Consider the following 23,459-nt stretch of genomic DNA (forward strand, 5'->3'; position numbering starts at 1 on the left):
AGCAACTCTCCATTCCAGGGATGACAAACCAGGGAGATGCCATTTCCTGCCCCCACCTATCATCAGTGACTGACCTCGGTGAGCTAAACAGTGCCAATAAGTGGCTCCTAAAGCCACTTACACCAGGACTCACCCCTGTGCACCTCACGGGTGCATCTCTACTAAGGCATGAGATAAAGCCCAACATAACCACCGTCCCTCAGAACACCAGCACAAAACCCTCACTCAAAACAAGTGTACTGATTAAGAAGCTGAATCCTGCAAGAAGCCTGAAAGAAAGAACAGGAAGAAGAAGTAATGTCCAGGGATTTAATCAATGCAGGTATAAGATGCCTTTACTAGAATTTGAAACAACAATCAGGGTGCCTGGGTAGCTCAGTTAGTTGAATGTCTGACTCTTGATTTTGGATCAGGTAATGATCCTAGCGTCATACAATCAAGCCCTATGTTGAGCTCCACACTAAGGATTGAGGCTGCTAAAGATTCATTGCCTCTATCTCTGCCCCTTCACCCAACTGTTCATGCTCTCTCTCAAATCATTGTTATCGTCGTCATCCTCATCATCAGCCTCATCATCATCCTCATCACCATCATCATCATCATCATCATCATCATCATCATTATCATCATCATCATCTTCATCCATCATCATCCCAGATTTTTAAAAATAAAACAAACAATCATAATGATACTTGCTATCCTGAAAAAAGCATAAAACACACCAGAGAATCCTTGCTGCAGATGTACAAGAACTAAAGTCGAGGCAGGCTGAAATTTTAAAAGCTATAACTGAGATGCAAGCCTGAATGGATGCCATGACAATGGGGATGGATGAATCAGGGGAAGGAATCAGTGATATGAAAGATAAAAAAGTATGGAAAATGATGAATCTTAAAAGAAGGGGGGAAAGAATATAAACGAATCACAAATGTAGACTTAAGGAACTCAGTGACTCGATAAAGTAATATAATTTATATCATTGGAGTCTGAGAAGTTGAGCAGAGAGAAAAAAGTGCAGAATGTGATTTCAGCGAATCATAGCCCAAAACATCCCTGATCTGGGGAAGGTCATAGACATTGAAAGGCAAGAGGCACACAGAAGTCCCATTAAATTAAACCAAAGCGAGCCATCACCAAGATATTTCAGAGTCAGATTTATAAACTATACAGACAAGGAAGGAATCCTGAAAGTAGGAAGAAAAAAAAACACAAAAACAACAACAAACAAACAAACAAACAAGAAAACAAACAAAAAAACACCTAAAGCTACAAAGGAAGGCAAATCAAATTCACAGCAAATCTGTCCACAGACACTTAGTAGGCCATAAATGAGCTGCAGGATATATTCAACTGCTAAATGGGAAAACTATTCGACCAAAAATACCCTATTCATAACAGAAGGACTGATAAGAGATAAGGAGTCCCCCTAATAAAAACTAAATGAAGGTGTGACCGCTAAACCAGACCTGCAGGAAATATTAAAGGGAACTCTTTGAGTGACGAAGCAAAGAACACAAACAACAAAGTCTGGAAAGGAACAGAGGAAACCTCCAGAAATGACAATTTTACAGGTAATTACAATGGCAGTAAAGTCATATCTACTGGTAATCTGACTATAACTGCACGAAATGCCCCAAACAAAAGAAACAAAGTAACAGAATGGATTAAACAGTAAGAACTATCCATATTCTGGTTACCAGAGACTCATTTTATATGTAAAGCCACATGCAGATTGAAAGTGATGAAATAGAGAACAATCAAGTTAACGCACCTCAAAAGAAATCTAGGGTAGACATACTTATATTGGACAAACTAGATTTTAAGCCAAAGACTATAAGAAGAGGTGAAGTTGGGAAGTATATCATAATTAAAGGGTCTAACTATGAAGAATATCTAACGGTTGCTGTGTCTCTGACATCTTTCTTCCTTCTTTAGGAAAGCCTGGCTTGCTAGATAGTTTCCTCTTCTGACTGACTTTGCTGCATCCCAGAGGTTTTGAGTTGTGGTGCTATCATTTTCATTGACTTCCATATACGTTTCAATTTCCTCTTTAAACCGTTGGTTAGCCCATTCATTCTTTATTAGGATGTTCTTCATTTTCCACCTATTTGTTCCCTTTCAGAATTGTTTCTTGTGGTTGATTTCGAGTTTCGTAGTGTTGTGGTCTGAAAATATGCTCGGTATGATCTCGACCTTTTTGTACGTACTTAGGGCTGATTTGTGTCCCGGTATATGATCTATTCTGGAGAACGTTCCATGTGCACTGGAGAAGAAAGTATATTCTGCTGCTTTGGGTTGAAATATTCTGAATATATGTGTTAAGCACATCTGGTCCAATGTGTCATTCAAAGACATTGTTTCCTTGTTGATTGTTTGATTAGATGACCTGTCCATTACTGTGAATGGGGTGTTGAAGTCTCCTCCTATTATGGTATCACTATCGATGAGTTAAAATGTTTGAGATTAATTGATTTATATATTTGGGTGCTCTCACATTTGGCACACAAATGTTTACAATCGCGAGGTCTTCTATCGCGAGGATAGACCCCTTGATTATGATATAAGCCTCTTCTGCATCTCTTGATACAGTCTTTATTTTAATGTCTTGATTGTCTGATAGAACTATGGCTACACTGGCTTTCTTTTGTTGACCGTTAGCATGACAGATGGATCTCCACCCCCTTATTGTCACTCTGAAGGTGTCTTTACATGTAAACTGGGTCTCTTGTAAACAGCACATTGATGGATCTTGTTCTCCTATCCATTATGTTAACCTATGTCTTTTGATTGGAGCATTGAGTCCATTAACATTTAGAGCGAGAACTGAAAGATAGGAGTTTACTGCCATTATGTTGTTTGTGGAGTTGGAGTTTCTGGTGGTTATATGATTATGAATATATTGAATATATATTCATATTCATCATGTCTCCCCTCAGAGTGTCCCCCTTAAAATTGCATGCAGGACTGTTTTAGTGGCCAGAAACTCCTTTAATTTTTGTTTGTCTGGGAACTTTTTCTCTCTCCTTCTATTTTGAAGGACAGCCTTGCTAGATAAAGAATTCTTGGCTGCGTACTTCTCCTATTCAGCACTTTCAACATGTCCCACCCCTCCTCTGATGCCTGCCAAGTATCTGTGCATAGGTTTCCTGCAAACGTGGTCTGTCTTCCCTTGTAGTTTAGGGACTTGTTTCCCTTGCTGCCTTCATGATTCTCTTCTTGCCTGAGTATTTTGTGAATTTGACTGTGATATACCTTGCTGAGGGTTGTTTTTGTTGAATCCAATGGGGGTCCTCTGTGATTCCTGGTTTTTGATGTCCGTGTCTTTCCCCAGGTTACCAAAGTTTTCTGCTATGGATTGCTCACATAACCCTTCTACCCCTATTTGTCTCCCTTCCTCTTCTGGTACCCCTAGGATTCAGATCTGGTTCCTTTGGCATGAGTCACTGATTTCTCTAATTCTTCAATCGTGTTCTTTTCCTTAATCTCCTTCCATTTTCCTGCTTCCATATTCTTCATAAGTTTGTCCTCCGTATCGCTGATTCTCTGTTCTGTCTCATCCATCCTTGATACCGCAGCATCCATCCGTCATTGCAGCTCAGTTATACCATTTTTAATTTCATTCTGGCCAGTTTTTAGTTCATGTTTTCTCTGCACAAAGGGACTCTAAACTATTTTGGACTCCGGCTAGTGTTCTTACAATCGTGACTCTAAATTCTGCGTCAGACACCTTGCTTGCATCTGTGTCGGTTAAATCTCTGGCTGTCGTTTCTTCATGTTCTTTCTTTTCAGCTGAATTCCTTCCTTTTGTCATTTTGAAGGGAGAAAAGGAATTCATGAGGTAGAAAAACTTAAATGAAAAAAATTCAAATTAAATATTAATATTAAAAAATGAAGCACATAAATATAAAAAGTAGAAAAATGATGCTAGAGTCTAGGCATGTCTTGTATGGGTGTTGAAAGTGGTTTGACACAGTAGAGAAAAAAAAAAAAAACGGGGGGAGAAAAATAAGAAAAAAATAATAAAACATTTTAAGATGGGAAATCGTTTGAGAATTTGAAGAATGAATACACTGAAGTAGACTAAAATGAGATGGTGGGAGTAAAACAGATTTAGTGAAATATACACAAAATTACAGAATAAAGGAGAAAAAATTAAAGACAATTAGTAAAAATTAAAAAATATGAATCTTTTCTCTTTCTGTATTCAGGAAAAAGAAAAGAAACGAAGTAGACAAAAAAGATTTAAACTAAGGAAAAAAAGGAAATAGTTTGAAAATTTGAAATGGGAATATACTGGAGTACACTAAAACACATTATGGAAGTAAATAGAATTTGGAAAAAATTACATAAAGCAAAACATACAGCAAAAAGTGGAAAAAATTATTTTAAAGGAAATTGAAAGTGAAAATGAAAATTTTCACCTTCTGCAATCAAGAAAAAGAAAAGAAACGAAGAAGAGAAAAAAGGAAAAAGAAACATGGAAATCATTTGAAACATTGAAAAGGTGAATAAACTGAAGTACACTAAAATACAATATTGGGAGTAAAATAGAATTTGAGAAAAGGTACACAAAGGTACAAAACAGTAACAAAAATTAAAGAAAACATATTTAATGAGAATTGAAAATAAAAATGAGTTTTCTCTCTTGCTGTATTCAAGAAACAGCGTAAAAGAGAAAAGGAAAAAAGGAATGAAAGAAAGAAAGGAAATTGAATAGATGCACCTGGTAACAGATTGAAGTAGGACTGAAATTATTTCTCTTTCTCCTAGAAGTCAGTCTATGTACCGCTTTATAGTCCATAAACTAAGCCAGGTGTGAGAATTGTGCTGCTGAGACCGAAGGTGGCCCGGTTAGGCGGGGCTCCGTGTAACCGCTCTGTTCTCCACTAGATGGCACTGCCAGCCTACTGGGGTGGATTGTTGCCGCTCTCCTTGGTGCGTATGCACATGCCCAAGAGCGGTGAAACTGGCGCCACCCAGCTACCCAGTCTGTTCTCCTGGATCAGCAATCACAGACCCGTCCTCTGTCTTCAGCTTCTGTCCACTGCCCACTTTTGCATTCTCCGTGACCAGGCCCCAGGGAGTATCTCTCTCCTGAGTTGTGTCTCAGATGCGCTTGCTTTCCCTGGCCCCTTACTTCTGAAGGACTGCGGCTTTGACCCGTCCCGTCCCGTCCCTCTGCAGAAGGGTCTCACCAAGCAATGGCGAATGAGCAATGGCTGAAGGTAGGCTGCACCTAGGAACGCTTGCTGGGCCCTGCTGCTGCCAGTGCTCCGACACTATAGACCAATGCCAGCCCGCCCCACAAAAAGTTTGCGAGTCAGTGTAACAGCAGCGTTTCAGGGATTATGGAAAACCACAACACACATCTGGCACCAGACTTCACGACGCTTAACGACCTTGTTCCAGCACCAGCAAATGTGGCCATTTTCTGGGGTGTGCATGGACCAGGTGGCTTCAACAGTCCCTACCAAATGTCCTTCCAGCAGTGGAACCACCTTTTTCTGAGTGGCCTGAGAACCTCCTACACCGACGCTGTTCCTGAGAATTAGCCCTTCCCACCACAGCACTTCCAGGCATAGAACTGTGGATTTGCAGACTTTGCGCACCCTGTTTACAGTCTGAATGGAATTTAAACCCTCTCATTTCTCCTTTCTCCCATTTTAGTTTAGTCCGTGCAGCCATATCCAATTTTCCACATTCTCTCCACCTGCTTTGGGGATGGGTGGGTTCCCTGTATTCTCTGCGCCGCCCCCCCCCCTTCCACCTGCCCAGTCTCCTTCGCCTCTCAGCTCACAAAAGCACCTCCTTTCTTGCACCTTCTCGCTCTCCAAGTTCCCTTCTCCATGCCACGTACCTGCTGAATTCTGTGGCTCAGGTTATGCAGATTGTTGTGTTAATCCTCCAGTCAGTTCCTGGGTGTGTAGGATGGTTTAGTGTTGGTCTGGCTGTATTTCATGCACACAAGACACTTAAGAAGCTTCCATGCTGTCTGTCATCTTGGCTCCTCCCCAAAGGGGTGAGATCTGTAGTACCCGTTCTCCAACATCAGATATCCCACAGGACAGACCTGGTGGGTGACAAACCTGAAAAGGACATGTAGCAAAAAGGGAGGCCACCCTGGAGGGGGAGGCAGACAACTGGCTCCAGACCTGGGAGGGGAGGCAGGGGCTCAATTGCTGGAGCCACGCCCACTGCCCTCCTGCTGATTGTTCCTGAACAGCAGCCAACTGTCTGACCTAGGCAGAGCTCCTTCACCTCAAGGACACATGGTCACAAAGTTCACTGCCTCTGCCTCTGCCTCTGCCCCACTCCACGTCAGCCACGGCCACTGCAGTGTCCGAAGGGCCACAGGGCCGTGGGCATGCCTCCCAAATGCTAGTGGGCTCCGGAAGGAGGCAGCAGGCATGTAAAAGCCTTGGGCCTCGACACTCCACCTGTGGGCCTAGTCTGGAGCCTCGTGCCTCAAGTTCCCTTTCCTTGTGCTCTGTGTCCCTAGCCTGAGATTGGGCTAGGGCCCCAAAGCGGATGAGTCATGGTCCAAAACACACTGACATTCCTGACAATACCATGCCTCCCTTTTGCTGGAAGAGGGCGTTCAAGGGTCCAGGAATCACAGCAACACCCCTTCTCTCAGTCCCAGATACTTACACTCATTCATAAATGCGCGCGTGCACACACACACACACACACACACACACACAGATGCACAAACACACTTCCTGTCTGTGACTATCTCCAGTTGTGACTTACTCTCCTTCCTCTGCCTCCTTCGGTATCCCTCTGGTCTCTGTCTGTCTCTTGGTCTCTGTGATCATTTTCTCTAGGGAACGCTTTCTCCCTCCCCCACCTCCGTCTCTCTTTCTCTGTCTCTGTCCTGTCCCTGGACAGTATCAGTGCATCTGGGTTTCCGTGTGCTGTGCATGCCCATATGGACATAGGAGGCTGCTGATGGCACAGGGCTGCAAGGGAACACACAAAGGGACGCGTAAGTAACAGGGGTCAGAGCACATCCAGACCTCCTAAGCCGTGACTGCCTCCAGGCAGCCCACACAAGCTGGGTATACAATGTGAACCGTGAAAGGTCAGTCCCTTGGCCCTTGCCCTGTAGGTTGCAGCCAGCTGGGAGGTACTGAAACCCAAGGGACTCCCCAGTGTTTAGAGGGTGTGAAGAAAGGGCAGGGGCCGAGAGGCTGGGAACCTAGTCGTGGCTGGTGTTTCTCCACCTGCCACGTTCCACTTTTGTTGGTACTGGAAGGTTGGTATCAGTTGTGGCTCTCTTTCCTTGCATCTCAATGCAAGCTTCCTTGACCCAATGCAGATACTGAATCTGCCCTCGTGTTCAGCCAGCTTTGGGCCCCAGGACAACCGCATGTGTTGTGTGAGCGGGGAAAGCAAGTGTGAGTCGTGGGAAGGAGCTAGCCCCGCGAGCGGGATGAGTGTCTGTGAGTGTATTGTGGCTAGCGCCTTTGAGTACTTTTGCGTGAGACCTTGCGTTTGTGCTGACAGCGTGTGTGTGTCTGTGTCCACGTGCCGCGTGGCCGTGCATCTTTGTATCTGAGTGCGTGTGTGTAGGCCGTTGGGGAACAAAGGAAAGAGACTGGGGGCTTTCCTGATTTGGTGCGCACGGGGGTGGTTCAGGTGCCAAAGTTCAGAGAGTGCCATCCCTTTGCTCCTGGGATCGCGCATGATAGGCAGCCTCCCCTCAGGTGGCGTCCTCTCCACGTCACACACCTCTTGTCACCGACCTTCCCTAGCGGGTGCACTGCTAGCCTGCTGTCATGACATACATGTCTTCTTGGAGTAGGGATGGACGTAGGGAGTATGCAAAGGAGGCAGACCAGATGCAAACCAGGGTGCAGACAGCGGGCGCACAGCTGAAATGCGTTTCACGGACAGCTACGCTGATCCGCTCAGTGGATTTGCCCGACTAGGGGCACGATGACCAAAGGTGGAGGTGTAAACGTGAAAAGCGTGGAGGTCCCCCTTTTCCCGTGTGTGTAGATAGCCTCGTGCCCAGGCCATACGGGACGCCGAGGTGGGGGGGGAATGTGAAAGTCCCCTTTTCATTGACAGAGGCCAAACAGAGGCACACAGAGGGCTGAGTTGGAGGCCCCTGGAGGCGCTGCACTACCGAAGCCCCGGGCTCACCGTGTGCGGTAACACGCTGGCAGCAGATTCCCACCGCCCTGAAAGGTGGGGCCACCGACGCCACGCCCACTGCCGTCCTCATGATTGGTCCTGGAGCCTGGCTGGGGCGTCTGGGCGTGGTTTGCAACGCCCGCAGCTTCAAAGCCGCATGCGCACTTCTCTCACCACAAAGGCCTCTGCAGCAGCGTCACCACAGCGACAGCCACCGCCGTGGCTTCCTGGGTACAGCGCCTGTGCGCATGCGCCCCCTGGGCCCTTGCTCCACGGCAGAAGGCGGGAGGGCGTTGCCAGCCCTTGTCGTCAGGGCTCCACTGACTGGGTCTGCTGAGGGAGGCCCGAGCTTTCCCCTCCTGCCGCTTCGTTTGAATCTGCCCCAACTGCGGTCCTGGGCCAGCTCCCCATGGCGAAGGATGTAGTGTCTGGAAAATGTGGCAGTGCCCCGTAAACTGCGGTCGCGTTCGTCATGGAAGGCGGTAGTCAAGAGACCGGGGCTCGAGGGCATACAGTATTCCTGGACGCGACTGAGTCGCCACACGACGATGGTGTCGGGGCCGGAATGCCCCGAAGTGCACAAGAATATCCGGTCCGACGTGAGAGAGAGGTGTCCGGCCGAAGGGAGGATTTGAGGCTGCCGGTGGACAACATAATATCGGTGGCGGAGCTGTTGGGCCTGCTGGAGGAGGGAGTTGAGGCGGCGGCCACAGAAATACATGCTCTTGCAGATGAGAAGGATGACCAGAGGAAGCATGAGGAAGAGGAGGGACAGGAGGGGGAGGAGGATAATTATGTAGAGGAGGAAGACGAAGTGGAGAATAAGGACCAAGAAGAGGGGGAGGAGGACGAGGAGGAATGGGGGGAGGAGGACGATGAGGATTTTCATGAGGAGGAGGAGGACGAGGAGGAGTGGGAGGAGGATGAGGATGAGTATGTGGAAGATGATTTTCATGAGGAGGGGGAGGAAGGGGAGGAGTGGGAGGAGGATGAGGATGAGGATGAGGATGAGTATGTGGAAGATGGTCTTCATGAGGAGGGGGAGGACGAGGAGGAGCAGGATCATAAGAGCAGTAGGAGGAGGAACAGGAACAGAAGGATTAGGAGTAAGAGGAGAATGAGGGGGAAGAAGGTCAAAAGCCGAAGATCAGGTGGAGGAGGAGCAGGGGCAGCAGCAGCAGCAGCAGGAGGAGCAGGAGGCCTTACAAAAGGAGCAGAAAGAGAAGGGGGAGGATCAGGAGAAGAGAGATTAGGAGGAGCATGGGGAAGAGTTAAGGGAAGTTGTGGAGCAGGGAGGGGGGGAGCAGGAGCAACAGGATTTACAAGAAGAGCTGGAGGAGGAAGAGGCAAAGCTGGGAAAGGAGGAGAAGGAAGAGATGGAGCTGGGGCACGAAGAGCAGGAGCTGAGGAGCTGGAGAAGGAGGAACCAAAGTGGAAGGAGCAAGATGGCTGGTGCCTGGGGAACGCACAGGAGCTGCCGGTGAAGCAGGAGGAAGAGATGCAGAGAAGTGCAAGCCTACATCCTTTGCTGTCCTTGCTCGAGGCTCTTCAGACTGAGGTGCAGCCCTTGAATACATATGCCAGCCGGGAGCACGCTCGACTCAAACTCAGGATGTGGCAGAGGCGGCAGCGTCATCTGGAACAGAGAAGTGCCCTTATCCAGGGCATCCGTGGTTTCTGGGCCAAGGCTGTATCCTTCCTGCTGCTGGTGGAGGGTCCAGAGGGGGCTGGGCTTGCACAAGAGGAAGGAAAGGGAGGCGACATTTAGAGGAACCCAGGACAGCGACTGGAGCTAAGCCACGCTCCAGTGGCCGGGAAGGTGCAAACATGATACCATCCCAGTGGTCCTGGCTCTGCAGTGAGTGTGGGAGGAGGGCAGTGCTGGGGTGGTGGAGGCACGTGTGCTTTACGTCGCACCTGGCACGGAAACAGCGCTGGGAGAGTGCGGAGTGGCGGTGGAGGTCCAGGCCAGGACGGGGAAATGACCGAGGGCTTCTTCCCACGCAAAGCCGCGCGGGGGCACGTTTCTGGGTCCCGCTAAGCATCTTGCTGCGGGGAAGGCGGTGCGAATGCCCACTGGTCGGCGCGAGACCGGATGTGTGCTGTGTGGCTGTGTGGAAGTAAGCGTCCTCAGTGTCCTCATGAGCACACAAGGCTAGGCGTGGATGCGGGCGTCTGGGCGTGCACAGCCTCCTGTGCGTGTCTAGCAGAGCCCTGCGGAATCCTGAGACCCCGTGGGCCTGGATGCAGCCTGTGGGGAGGGCGTGAGGCCCGGGGGGAGGACGCCAGTCCCTGGGGGAGGACGCCAGGATGCGGTCCACACCGGTTCTCTGGGTCCAGGTCTCTCATGCCCAGCACCTGAAGGCTCTTTGACCTGCAGCAGTTTGTGAACCACCCTCAGATGTCAGCCCTGATTAGTAAGCAGGATGAAAGCATGCTTCGCCACATGACCAATTTGAAGGTCGGCCTGGGAGTGCGAGGCGGTGTGGGTGGGTGGCTGTGTGGGCGGGGGAGGTGGTGGGGAGAAGTGGTGTGTTCCTTCCTCAGGGGAGGGCGGGTCTCCTGGAACAAGATTTCACATTTCTGCCCCACATTCCTACCACGGCAGGTGGAGGAACACAAGTTTCCCAGGGAATGCCGGAAGATCCTGCTGTTTTTTGGCAAGAACTCCTACTTCCAGAATGAAGTCGTTACGAAGGAGTATGTCCTTGGCCTTGCTGGTAAGTGTCCACTGAATGCATGGGCGGCAGTGGGTGGAGGGTTGACTGTGATCAGTTCTCTGGCGCCTTCTCACATACTCGTCTTCCTGCAGGGTATACGGCGTCTCATTCCAGTCCCATCCAGTGGTACCCAAGGTACAGACAGGAGGCCTACAGACGCAGGCATGACAACAGCAGCCTCAACTTCTTCAACTGGTTCTCTGACCACAGCTTTGCCGGCTCTAGCAGGATTGCTGAGGTGGGGCCCTGTAACAAGGAAGGGAGGTGATTTTCATGGGTTCCCCCACTGCGTGGGACAGCTACCTGAGGCCTGGCCTGTCTCCCCTACCAGATAATCATCGAGGATCTTTGGCGCAACCCCCTGCCGTATTTCAAGATGGAGGAGGCCCCAGGAGAGAGCACTGAGAGGGAAAGAGGTGAGCAGCCAAGGGTGTGGGCACTGAAATGTGTGCCGTGGGGCCCATGGCGCAATTCTCTTCTGCGTGGAGGCACCGAGACTCACAGTGGCACAGGAGGTGACACCAGGTCAAAAGGGCATCGGCCTGAGACAGGGAGTCTTAAGAAGTAACGTGTCAAAGAGGCTTTGCCCCTTTGGGGAGGCTGAAGTTGGGCAGTGGGCCAGACAACAAGAATGAGCAAAGCGGGACATCCAAAGCTGGCTCATCAGATAGCACGGTGACAACGGTCACTCCAGGACCATGAACCCCACCCTCAGGCCTCCTACCACCATCCCACATGTTGTCGGGCTTCTGGAGCCACTTGTCAGCTTTGGCACAGCTTATCACACCCTCCCATTTTACCTTCCGTTTGGAAACATTCAAGCAACCTTAAACAGGGCCAAGATAAGACTCTCACCTGTCCTGTGTGTGTGTGTGTGTGTGTGTGTGTGTGTGTGTGTGTGTGTGTATGGATGTGGGTGTGGTTGTGTCTGTGTGTCTCTGTCTGTGTGTACCCTTATATCCCAGATATATGCACGATCTTGAGAAGACTATGAAGGAGAATCGCACTTCATGGACCCCAGTGGAAACCCTTCCGATGCTCACCGATGGTCCACAAGATTCTCCTGCCCACGAAATAAGGACAAGGCTGGTGGTGACACGTGGCGCAGGGTTTTGAAGAAATACATTGGAAGAAATACATTTGAAGAATATACATCTGAAGAAATATAGAATGGGAGATAAACAGCATGAAGTGTTTGTGTGTGTTTTCTGCTCAGGTACGCTCTGGGGCGTGTCCATGTATACATGCGGCTGTCCAGAGGTGTAAGTGTTCTGTGCTGCACATTGGAGTTCCAAGGAAGGGCGGGACGTAGGACATTGTCCGTAGGGATGGGTCACACATTGGGTTTGCATGTGAGGTCAGTAAGACTGAACCAATGGGGAGTTGAGTGAGGGAGGACAGGGCACAAACCTGAGAGAAAGGCCAGCGCCCAGGTTCATATCTTTCCTGTGAAAATGAGGAAATTCAAGGAAATGGAGAGGCCAGCACAGGCCAGGGATGTCCAATACTCAGGGTTTGGGGATGTCCGTGATGGTGCCCCCAGAATCCCGCATGGTGACATCCTCAGTCATGTTGACTGAACCGCCACACAGAGAGGAATTCCCAGGGTTGATTACCCTCTGGTTTTCAGATGTCTACGAATGCAGACTGTCTTGTGGGGGATTTGTGAGCAGGCTGTAGGATTGGTGTCCAGGGGAGGGAACCGAGGGACCAGAGGGAGAGTGGGTGGGTAAGACCGACGAAGTTCTGCTTCAGGCAGAGTTGACAGGGAGAACGTACACACTGCAGAGGAAACAGCCCACTACAGTCTCACGCAACTCCAAAATCACAGCCAACTTTTCTGGTTCCACTTCCTGAAGCTGAGCCTCCCACACACTGCTTCACTTACTCTCACATATTCACACACACACACACACACACACACACACACACACACACACACACACAAGACTCCTGAAGGTGTCCTAGTACGGATGCCCTTGTGTGAACTTCGCTGTTTCTGAAATGACCTCAGGTTACAAATGGGTGGCCCAGATTGCAAGGCAACAGAGGGGAGGGTCGCGGGGAGGTGGGGCTCTTAAAGGCCACGGACACGCCATCCTCTCCCGTGTGCCCGCTGCCCTCTCATCATCAGCCGTGATGAGTCGGGTGCTCCTCTTCCTCTGGGTCCACAGGCTTATGCCGTGTGTCCGACACGCCATGTGAGACTTGTGAGAAGACTCCCAAGGGCAAACACCAGCAGGCCCTCAGGGAGGTCGCCTCGTCCCAGGCAGCCTGCGTTCCTTGGCCCGAGTGCCTGGACAAAGGCTGCCTCGGCCACATAGGGAACGATGGACTTGTGCAGCCTTAGCATGCTGTGCAGAGGTCCCGGGCAGGCCTGGAGCTTAGAAAGGACTGGGACGAGCCTCACCTGGGAAGAGGTGAGTGCTGGGGTACTCCTTCCACAGCAGATGGCTGCTTGCCAGAGATGTCTGTGCTAGGGATGGGGCAAAAGCTCCACCGTGCTAGCAGTGCAGTAGACAGAGTTCAGCCCTGTCCATCGCAGGCCCTCCTCTATCCCCAAGTTACACGGCCCCCAGCACAGCGTGCCTGAGACTGACATCCCCACACTATCTTCCTGTCTCCCAAGCTGCCCAAGCCCCCCAGGATCCCCACGGCACAGCTCTGCAGTACAAGAGCCTTCTCTGCAGTGGCTCTATTCCAGAGAAGGCGTTGGCAGTCCCAATGCATGGAGGCTTCTTGCCCCTACCAGTATGCAGACAACATGGTTAGCGGGGTGTCAGCACGCTGTGGAGTTGGGGATCTGTACGCCCAAGCCTTACCTCTTCCAGGGCGGAGGCTGTCGCACTCTCTAGAAGGGAAGGCAGGTCTTTCTCTCGCTGCTGTCTGCACACTGGCTGGAGAAGCACGTCTTCTCAGCTGCTTGATGTGCAAACGTCGGGGTACCCTGGAAAAGCTCCCTGTGCTGGCCCGTGTCTTTGGGTGTGAACATCCAAAGAAAGTATGGCCCATGACTCTGCAGTGGGAATACGGCCTCAGTGGTCATGAGGCTGGGCCCTTTGGGGCATCTTTCTGCACAAGCAGGCCGTTACTTGACAGGTCTTGCCGAGCAGGAACACTTCACGGGACGGGGGAACACAGGGTCCCCCACATGTTCATATCTCCCGCCAATACCTGCTGAGGGGCCAGGCTGACTTTTCCGCCCGGCCTGTCCCAAAGAGAAGGTACGGACAAGGTGTGGGTGTGGAAAGCCCTCAGGGCCCCCAGAGCCAAACCCTCAAATGTGGACACTTGTGTCCAGGGACCGTGGTCAGAGGCCTGGGTGCTCTGTGTCCGAGGGATTACAGCCCTCAGGCTGCACACCCTGCAGCCCCGGGTGTCCTCCCGTAGCCGCAGCACTCCCTGGGGAGCCCCAGGGTCCAGGAGCTGCTAACCCCCCTGCACAACTGTATGTGCTGCCTAGCGGCCTCTTCCACCACAACACCAGCGTGCGTGGGCCCCAGAGTGCTGTCCCTCGACAGGGGACACCCTCGGCAATTCCGGAGCCTTCTGACTTCCATGTCTCTGAACCACACGTGTCTCTCATTGGCCTGTCGGGATCGTCCTGTTGTTCTCTGTGTACAGGAAATGTCTCGCATTGCCTGTACGCCTCTGTCCCCCCTGAGTGAGCCCTGGCGTGTCTGTGTCCTTTCCTGGCTTTGCCTGTGCCAACGCCTCTCTGGTGATGCCTCCTTGCCCGGCCCAAGTGGGCACAGCTGTACCCGTGTAACCGCCTTCGTCTCTGCGCACCTGCGTGTTGTGTCAGCTGCGGCTCTGCTGGCCTGTCTTGTCTTTGGTGTATGCTTCTGCGCTTGAGTGTGTTTCCCTCTGAATTCAACCCCTTTCTACCACTGACAGATCCAATTGCTGTCCTGCCGTCAGGTGGAGGGGCTTCTGCGTGCTCTCTTACATGTTCCCGGAGCCAGAAATCCATCCCTGCCCGTAGGACCTTCGTCAGAGGATTGGCCATGCACTCACTGCCAGCCAGTTAATGTCCCCAAGTGCAGCTGCCTTGCTGTGAGCATTAAGTCGCACCTCTATTTTCCGTCCTTCTGTTTTCAAACCCTTTGGACCCTAGGGGCTCAAACGTCACTGGCTTACACGTTGCAGATGCAGGCGTAAAGTGTGAAAAGCGGTCTAGCCACGTTTTCCCACTTACGCTTTTGCCATGTGGCATGTTCCTGGCCGGGAGAGACTTCCCCCTGCCAGCGTGTGTCTCGTTTCCGTGTGCCTCCTGTGTGTTCTGGTCCCTCATTTGTCCGTTACTTCCTACCTGGGAGTCTGATTCATGTTTGCGGGAACCATGCAGACACCTTTGACTGCAGGGGACTGAGCTCAGCTTAGTCCACCAGGACTAGTGCGTGACTGAGGTACACAGCGGGCAGTCACGGAGGTGCCCGTATCCTTCACGTGCGAGCGCTCCGTCCAGCCACCTTCACCGGGACATTTCTCAGCAAACCCTCTATGTTTGCGGTGAGAGCACTTAGCTCTGAGGAACCTGACGAGGCGGTGAAGCGTTGCTTACGGCTGCCCTGTGCAAGTTAGATCTCCAGAACTCATGCACATGGCATGACTGCCTCTTCACACCCTAGGCCCGACACCTCCTCATGGCACCCTCCCCTGCTTAACAGCACTCTACTCTCTGGTGGACTGCATGCCTTTAACTGCTTTTAATCTCCTCACGAGTCCATCAGGCAGGGGTCACCACCACTGTGTTTCTGTCAGGGGTTGGCCTCTTTCAGGGAGCCCAGTGCTTTCTGCACTGATGCTCAATGCACCTGCTGAAGGGTGAGCCACACTAGGCCCGACGGCGAACCCTTTGGCCCTACGTTTCCCACATATGTGCCCGGTGGCAGAGGTGCACAAGGAGCCCGCCTGCATGCGTCTCCCAGGTCCTCCACAGGGTACAACGTACCGCCTCAGGAGGCTCATCCGCATCACATGGGCATAGCTCTGCTTGCACGGGTTAGCCTTTCATATCATACGGGCAGCCCAGACTTAGAAATCCAGCTCCCTGCTTACAACTCTCCAGCCCTCGTGCTTGTGCAGACGCTCTGTGTCTGTACAGACATTTGAGTCACGGTCTCGTGACCTGTCAATACAGCTCGACGGTCTGTCCTTACCTTACAGCCTGGGATGCGGTTCTCACTCGTTGTCCTCCCCTCGGGTGCGAGTTTCCTCCAGCACTGTGGTGGAATGTAACCTTTATCACCATACGTTGGCTTGAGATTACTGGGCGGATCACCTGTCTGCGTCCGGGGATGCGAAGGAGACCTTGGCTCTTTTGCTCACGGTGCACCCTTTCTCTGTGATGAGTCGCTTTGGATGAGAAGCTTGCGAGAGGCGAGGGGCCTCAGAGTGGAGCACATTTCCTGGGCATCTGTGAGAACCTCGTGGCTTCCACTCGGAAAGCATTGACTTCCATGGATGTGCATCCTCTGCTTTTGCTTGAATTTGCCGAGCTTGGGGACGTGATTCCTTCCCGCACGTGCTGTCCCTAGGTCGCTGCGGTCTCTTTCCGGCAGTCCCGTTTCCTGCCTGCTGCTGGTAAGTACAGGGCTTCCAGCAGCCCTGTGGGGATCGGGTCCTTGCTTTCTTCACTGCGGTGCCCTCTTCCTCACCCAGAATGACCTCACTGCAGCTTCCTTCTAGTTCAGGGATCGTTCCAGACTGCCCTTAAGGTCCAGGTGGGAACGGTGCCTTTAGTGCTGACGGCTGACCACTGTACAGCATTCGTCTCTGTGGAAATTGCACAGGTGAACTTCACCAGGTGAAACTGCACACTGCAGTTGCCCTGTCGTCAGAGTCAGCCCACCTGTCTCGGCCTCGGCTGCCCCTGCTCTCCTTCCTCCTTCCCTCCCCTTGCCTCCCCCTCCCTTGTCTTCTTCCTGTCCTTCCCTCCGACCTCCCTTCCAGCTCTCTTTGTTTTCGTCTCCCTCCTCTCCCTCACTAATGCCTCCCCCTGTCTCCGCCCGTCTTCCTTGTAATAGGTGCCCCTCTGCCTCTTCTTGTCTTGCTCCTCCTCCCTGTCTCTCCCGCCAATCTCCCTGTGACTCTCCCTCTCCAGGCCGGTCTTCCCCTCCACTCGTCCTTCCTCCCTCTGCTTGCATGTGTCTCTCTCTCTCTCCCTCTGTATCTCTGTCTCCCTGTGTGTCTCTTTCTCGCTGTCTCTCTCAGTGGACATTCTGTGTCTGGGTGCACGCTTCTTCAGAATTCTCGTTGGCGCCTGCCAAATGTGGAGGGAACTCGTCTGCTTTCGTGTGTACTAGTGACAGCAGGCACCGGGCTTTCTCAGAGACAGACACAGACAAGTTTGTAATTCTCGGTGAAGGGGGCCCCTAAGCGCCCTGCTTGGAGTCGTCCTCCTTTGAGTGGAAGGTTAGATTTCCGGACCGGAGGAAACTGCTAAATCCTACTACCCCATCTCCCTGGTGCTCTGTACGGAGATCAGTAGGGCACCAGTGCAGATGGGGCTCTGGGGGTTGTTGTTTGCTCTGAATTGCAGTGCAGTGAGTTCTAGTGAGCTGCTTTCTTGCAAGGACACGGCGGTGGGGTGGGTCTAGGGTGGGTGTCACTGGTTCTGGGTGGGCACCCACCTTACCGCCGCCCTCAGCCTGATGGCCAAGGAGGAGAAACCGTGCGGACGGCCATGTGGCCCCGGTAGGCGCCACACCTAAGGACTTCTCCAGGCCTTGCCCCAGCTTCATGAAAAAGGGGCAAGGGGACGGAGCAGGCAGTGGCTCACGCTGTGGACGTTCCTGTGCTGAATGCTCTGCTGCCCGGAGTGGGGCCTCTGGGGAAGAGGTGTGCAAGGGAACACAGACACTGTGTGACACCGGGGACCTCGCGAGTCAGGCCTGGAAGGTGACAGCGCTGAAGAGAACATGCGGCAAAGCGGGGTCCACGCTGGCGGCTGGGCCCTTGCTCCAGAGCCCGGACCGGCCGCTGGCGCGCGCTAGCCGGCGGCCAACACCCCGTCTTGCTGTCTTGCAACCGATTGTTCCGCCAACCTGGCCAGCGGGCCTGCCCTGCCCTGGAACCACTTCGCCCCCAGGCCGCATGCGCACACTCTTCCCTGCCTCTGTCTCAGCCCCTCCTCCACAGCAGCCACAGCCAATGCGGAGTCGTCAAATCCCAGAGCCTGTGCGCCTGCGCCCCACTTGGGCGGGCTGCGGCGGGAGGCAGCAGGGAGCTGCAGGCCTTGCGGCCAAGGCTCCGTCCACCTGCTGCCATTTCCCTGTCCTTGTCCTGAGGCTGCCCTAGCTGCACTGGGGCCGGCCGGGGCCGAGCGTCATGGCCAGCGTGTCGCGGTCCGGAAAAAGCGGTGATTCCCGTCGACCCTGGGCCCTGATCGTCCTGGATGAGAAAGGTCGAGAGTCCCCGGCCCGCGGGAATGGAGGGGCGCTGGAGGGCGCGGGCTGGCCGCAGTCCCCAGGTTCAGGGGCGGCAAGCGCCCATCCTGTGCAGGAAGCCCAGGCCGGGTGTGAGATACAGGTGGCAAGCCCAGCGGAGGAATTGGTGGTGATACTGGATGACGGAATGGTGGCGGCTGAGGTGGTGATCGGGGTGGAGGAAGAGGACGGGGAGGCGACCGAGGAAGAGGTGGCTGGAGAGGAGAATTGTGAGGAAGCCAAGCCAGAAGCAGAGGACACGGCCGAGCAGGAGGAGGTGGAGGAGGAGAGACAGCAGCTGGAGGAGGTTCCGGAGCAAGAGGAGAAGCCCGAGGCAGATGCAGAGGCGGAGGAGGGGCCCCAGCTCTCACAGGAGCTGCAGCAGCAAGAGCCAGTGCTGCGTCCTGCCTCAGCCCAGGACCCGCTGGCAGCGCTGGAGCGTCTTCAGCTGGAGATCAGCGCTGGGAATGCCCAAGATTCCAGGGCCTTATGGCGGCTGAAGCGCAGGATTCTTCGGAGGCGCGTTTCTTACCTGGATCACAGAAGGGCCATCATCAAGCACATCCCTGGCTTCTGGGCCCAGGCGGTATCCTTCCTTGTGCTGGTGGGTGCTGGCGGGGGCTGTTGTGCAGGAGGGCTGGGCCCTGAGAGCAGGGTGCCTCAGGGCGATGGCCCCCTGGAGGCGAGGAGAGGAAAGGGAGCAGGGAGAAAGGTCCCTGGACACTGGGTTGGGTGTGGTCTAGGCTCAAACGCCCAGCTTCTGATATGAGTGGATTTTGGGGGGTGACTTGGATAGTTACAGCTGCCTTCTCCACGTCTGAAGCAAAGGTGGCCTTTGGGTTGCTCTCATGTGTTACGTGGGGACACTAAACAAGTTTCCTCAGGCTATACGAACTTCAAGCACCCTTCACTCAGAGCAGATACTGGAAGGAAACAATTAGCTGTGAAACTGGGCATATAGTGGGTCCATACACCCAACTCTGACATTCATAGCCTGTGTACCTTTTCAAGTTGTTCCATAAAAGAGAGGAATTTGGACACAGACTTCTATCTTTTGAGGTAAGCATGCCCCTGCCCTTAGTTAGAGAATAGGAAGACACACACACTCGATCTGGGTTACACGGTGTCTCCACCCACGTGCATGCTTGCACGCACACCACACACATTCACACACACACACCTACACACTCAAAGGTCTACAGTCAGAAGAGACTAATCAAATCAGAGATAGGCAGCAGGGGTCTATGTATCCTGTTGTTTTGCTAAACTTTGTATAGAATGTATAGATAAAGGAATTCTTCAAAGAATGTGATAGCACCTTGGAGGCAGGCATTTCAAGGGACGGACACCCCTCCCAAGTTTAAGTCAGCCACCATAAATCTCCAGGTTATAATATAGTTAGCCAAGCATTATGAATAATCCCATCATCCTCAGTAATAAACCTAGAATTGAATATTAATGGAAGACTGGTGTTACTAAATGACCTAGAATTGAATATTAATAATATTCAATAAATAAACCTAGAATTGAATATTAATGGAAGGTTGGTGTTACTAAATGACCTAGAATTGAATATTAATAATATTCAGTAAATAAACCTAGAATTGAATATTAATGGAAGGCTGGTATTACTAAATGACAAAGGATGATGGATTATATCCAACCCACCAATAGTCTTATTTTTCTAATTATTTAAGGTTAATTTATTATTTAAGGTTAATTTATATTTCAGAGAGAGAGAGATAGACTGTAACCAGGGCAGGGGCATCAAGGAGACAAAGAATCCAAAGCAGGCTCCAGGCTTTGAGCCTAACACATGGCTCAAACTCCTGAACCCAGAGTTTATTGTCTGCGTTAAGGTCGATGCTTAACCAATGAACCACCCAGATCACCCCATACTCTTCTAAAAGCTATTCGAATTGTCTCTCTTCATACCTAAACAAACTTGTATAGAAAGGAGGACTGGACAATATGTAGTATGCAAACAAAAGCAAACAGGAAGGTAGGTTAGCAATACATAGATTAGGTAGATAAATCAAAATGTAGACTGCAACCACAGACATAGAAGAACAATCCATAATTGTAACAAAACAGTCCAACAGGAAGTACAAGACAATGTGAACTATTCTTGAACCAACAACAAAACAATCAATCAAATACAGAATACAAGCCAAAGGGACACATGAATAGAAAAAAAATCACACTTTAGCCACATCAGTATTTAGGTCATGCATACTGAGAAACAACAATAATACAGGGCTGAGAGTGTCGCCTTTTACCATATTGAGCAGATTTACTTCACATTCCACCCCAAAATGGTGTGAAACAATCTCTTATGCATATGCACACTTCCTTAGAATATTTTACATATAAGGTTCCCAAATAAGTTCCTATGAATCAAAATGATAGAAATCCTATTGTGCAAAGCACAACCCAATTGCAATGCTACAAAATAGAAATCAATCAGAAAACAAAATGTGTGTAAAGACACAATCCATGGGAAAATAATGTAGCACTAAATGATGAATTAGTACATGCTGACCTCAATAAAGAATGAAAGATAAAAGCACACATGGAGACATATAAACTTAAAAGCAGAATGGAAACAAATTCTTATGAACATAGTAATATTTGCTCTCAGCACAATTGTTTTAGCATCACGGAACTATGTCAAGAAACAGGTAAAATTTAAATTTATGTTTCAATTGAGAAATTTGAAAATAAACTACAACAGATCATGACCAGAATATGGAGGGTAGTAAAAATTGATTAGAGCATAAGGAAATGAAATACAGGACTGCAAGCATGAGAATAGATTTTGGATAACATGAGCTGAGTGTATGATGACCCCAGGAAAATTGATGGCATATTTACTCAGATTCACCAAATAATAAAGAGAGATCACCAGTATATCAATAGGTAAACTAAGGAGCTGGAAAAGTAATTCACACTGCGGACACACAAAATATCGTTAAGTGACTATTATGAAAACATTCATCCTTATCAAATAGGGCTACTTAGAAAACAATGGCTATAGTCCTATAAATGGGTCATCCTCCAAAGCTCAATTTCAAAACAGAACATTTGAAGAGGCAGTTTGTTTTTGTTTTTATTTTAAATTTTTAAGTTTTATTTATTTATTTTGAAAGCAACAGAGACAACATGAGCAGGGAAGGGGAAAGAGAGAGAGAGGGAGTGAGAGTATCTCAAGCAGGTTATGCACTGTCAGCACAGAGCCTGACATGCGGCTCGAATTCATGAAACCATGAGACCATGACTTGAACTGAAACTGTGAGTTTCAAATGCTTAACTGACTGAACCACGTAGGCACTCCTGAAGAGGCAGTTTGTCAGCAATAAGATGGAATCAATGACCCAAAGACTCCCAACTAGACTAGACTCCCAACTAGACTCCCAACTCCCAACTAGACTCCCAACTCCCTACTCTAGTATGATGATCAAATTCTGTAGCTTAGTTTCAACCAGGCACCCAATTAAAAATAAACCGGTTTTTTTTTTTTTCTTCGTATGGCTCAGAGGACACTGGTTCTGCAAAGCTCTAGTCCTTTATGAGAATTACAAAAGTTCTGGTACAATAGAGGAGACAGAATACACTCTGCTTTCCACTGAGAACCCTCCCTGTTTCCTCTTTACACACACAAAAAAGAGAGTAACAGGAATCTCTAAGGTATAAGTGTTAGAACTCCCTCTCTTGTAGCTCTCCTCTTATAATCCCCAGCTCAACACAGGAGGGGCAGGAGGGAATAAAATAGAGAATTCCCATGGACATGAGGAACCTTCCACCTTTACTGGTTTGTAACCAAATCTCAGGAGGGAACTGTAACAATGTAAAAAGGACATAGAGAACTCTCCTCTTCCTTCCTGAGTCTCATGAAATGGTCCTACATTATTCCCATTAAGGGAGGTCCATTTGGGGTAGGTAGAGGTCAGATTGGTCACTTGCTGCAGGTAAGGTGAGTAATTTCAAGAAGGAAATGAAACCACTGTTGAACAATCCATTGGGTTTGGCAGATCAGGTTGATCAGTTTTGAGGATGTAATAGTTTTTCCTAGGGTGAGCTTATGTCTATCATGGATATGACATTTGATAGAGAGCAATAAGGAGTGATCAAGAGAGCTGCAATGTCTATTTGGGAGAGAGAGCACCCACCTGGCCAAGAGTACAGCCAACTGAACAAAAGTTTCCCACCCTAGACCCTGGTTGGGACAATAATGATCCTTGGCACAGAGTTAGGATGCAGGAATTAAGAACACTAGTAATCCATGGTATCAGAGGATCAGCTCCAAGATCTCAGAATATCATCAAGATTTTTGAGATACAGCAAGGAGAGAAGGAAACACCAATGGCTTTACTATGGAGGCTTAGGAATCAAATGAGGAAATATTCAGGCCTAGATCCAGAGGACCCAGTGGGCAGGGTGCCCTGAAGCTTAATTTATCACTAGAAGTTGGCCTGATATTAACAGAAAGTTACTGCAGATGGATAAGTGGAATGAGAAGCAGACAGAATTGCTTTGAGAGGCACAAACTGTACTTGCAAAGAGAGGCAAAAACAGAAAGAAAAGATCATGATAACCACTGTGTATAAGTTGATTGAAAGGAAAGGAAGAAATAGAGAACTCCTTGGGGGAAGTGAGGAATCAGATGGAACAAAATAAAATGTGAGGAATGCGAGGAGTAGAAGAAAACCAATGGTATACATTCAGACAGTCTGGCCACTTTAAAAAGGTGTGTTGCCTATGGAGGAAGGAAGAGACTGTGACTTCCCTGATGGATTTATAAGGAGGTTCAGGTGTTCCCCTTTGCTAGACCAGGAATCTGAGAAGTTTAAAGATGGGGACCATGGGAGAAGATACAACCTTCTTGTTTCACAGTGGAGCAGCCCATTCCTCCCGATGTTTAGGCCACAAAGGACAATTCTTGCTGGAAAATATTTTGCTTTCATGGGTAAAAAGGGAGTGATTTCAAGTTCCTGTATTTGAAGCCATGACTGTAAGAACTTAGACTGGAAATAGATGAGTCTTTACTATTCGTTCCTGAAGTGGGAATCAAGCCCCTTGGCAGAGACCCCATTATGCAGTTGGGCTTGAATATTGAGAGAGGCCAAATTGAAGTTCTAATAGCTTTCCTCATGGAAGAAGAAGAAAT

At 50.0% G+C, this 23,459-nt stretch overlaps 1 protein-coding gene across 1 annotated transcript; it reads left to right on the forward strand.

Annotated features, from left to right (window-relative positions):
• The first annotated feature begins 9,217 nt into the window (after positions 1 to 9,217).
• LOC147571163 (testis-specific Y-encoded protein 3-like) lies at positions 9,218 to 12,049 on the forward strand. The gene is made up of 6 exons (XM_086696568.1): positions 9,218 to 9,832; positions 10,526 to 10,603; positions 10,751 to 10,862; positions 10,955 to 11,100; positions 11,194 to 11,278; positions 11,828 to 12,049. Exons 1-6 carry the CDS (start codon positions 9,260 to 9,262, stop codon positions 11,854 to 11,856), a joined length of 1,023 nt encoding a protein of 340 aa, XP_086552694.1. The 5' UTR covers positions 9,218 to 9,259; the 3' UTR covers positions 11,857 to 12,049.
• Positions 12,050 to 23,459: the final 11,410 nt, after the last annotated feature.

Source organism: Puma concolor, unplaced genomic scaffold (genome assembly GCF_028749965.1).
Source record: "Puma concolor isolate L17-30 unplaced genomic scaffold, mPumCon1.1.hap2 unalloc_scaffold_5, whole genome shotgun sequence".
NCBI lineage: Eukaryota > Metazoa > Chordata > Mammalia > Carnivora > Felidae > Puma > Puma concolor.

Excerpts from the sequence above, each read along its gene's own strand:
- LOC147571163 (XM_086696568.1), top strand. The coding sequence starts at position 9,260 with ATGAGGGGGAAGAAGGTCAAAAGCCGAAGATCAGGTGGAGGAGGAGCA. Across the intron at positions 9,833-10,525 it reads GTGGTTTCTGGGCCAAGGCT|TTTGTGAACCACCCTCAGAT; the intron begins GTATCCTTCCTG and ends GACCTGCAGCAG. Across the intron at positions 11,279-11,827 it reads GAGCACTGAGAGGGAAAGAG|ATATATGCACGATCTTGAGA; the intron begins GTGAGCAGCCAA and ends CTTATATCCCAG.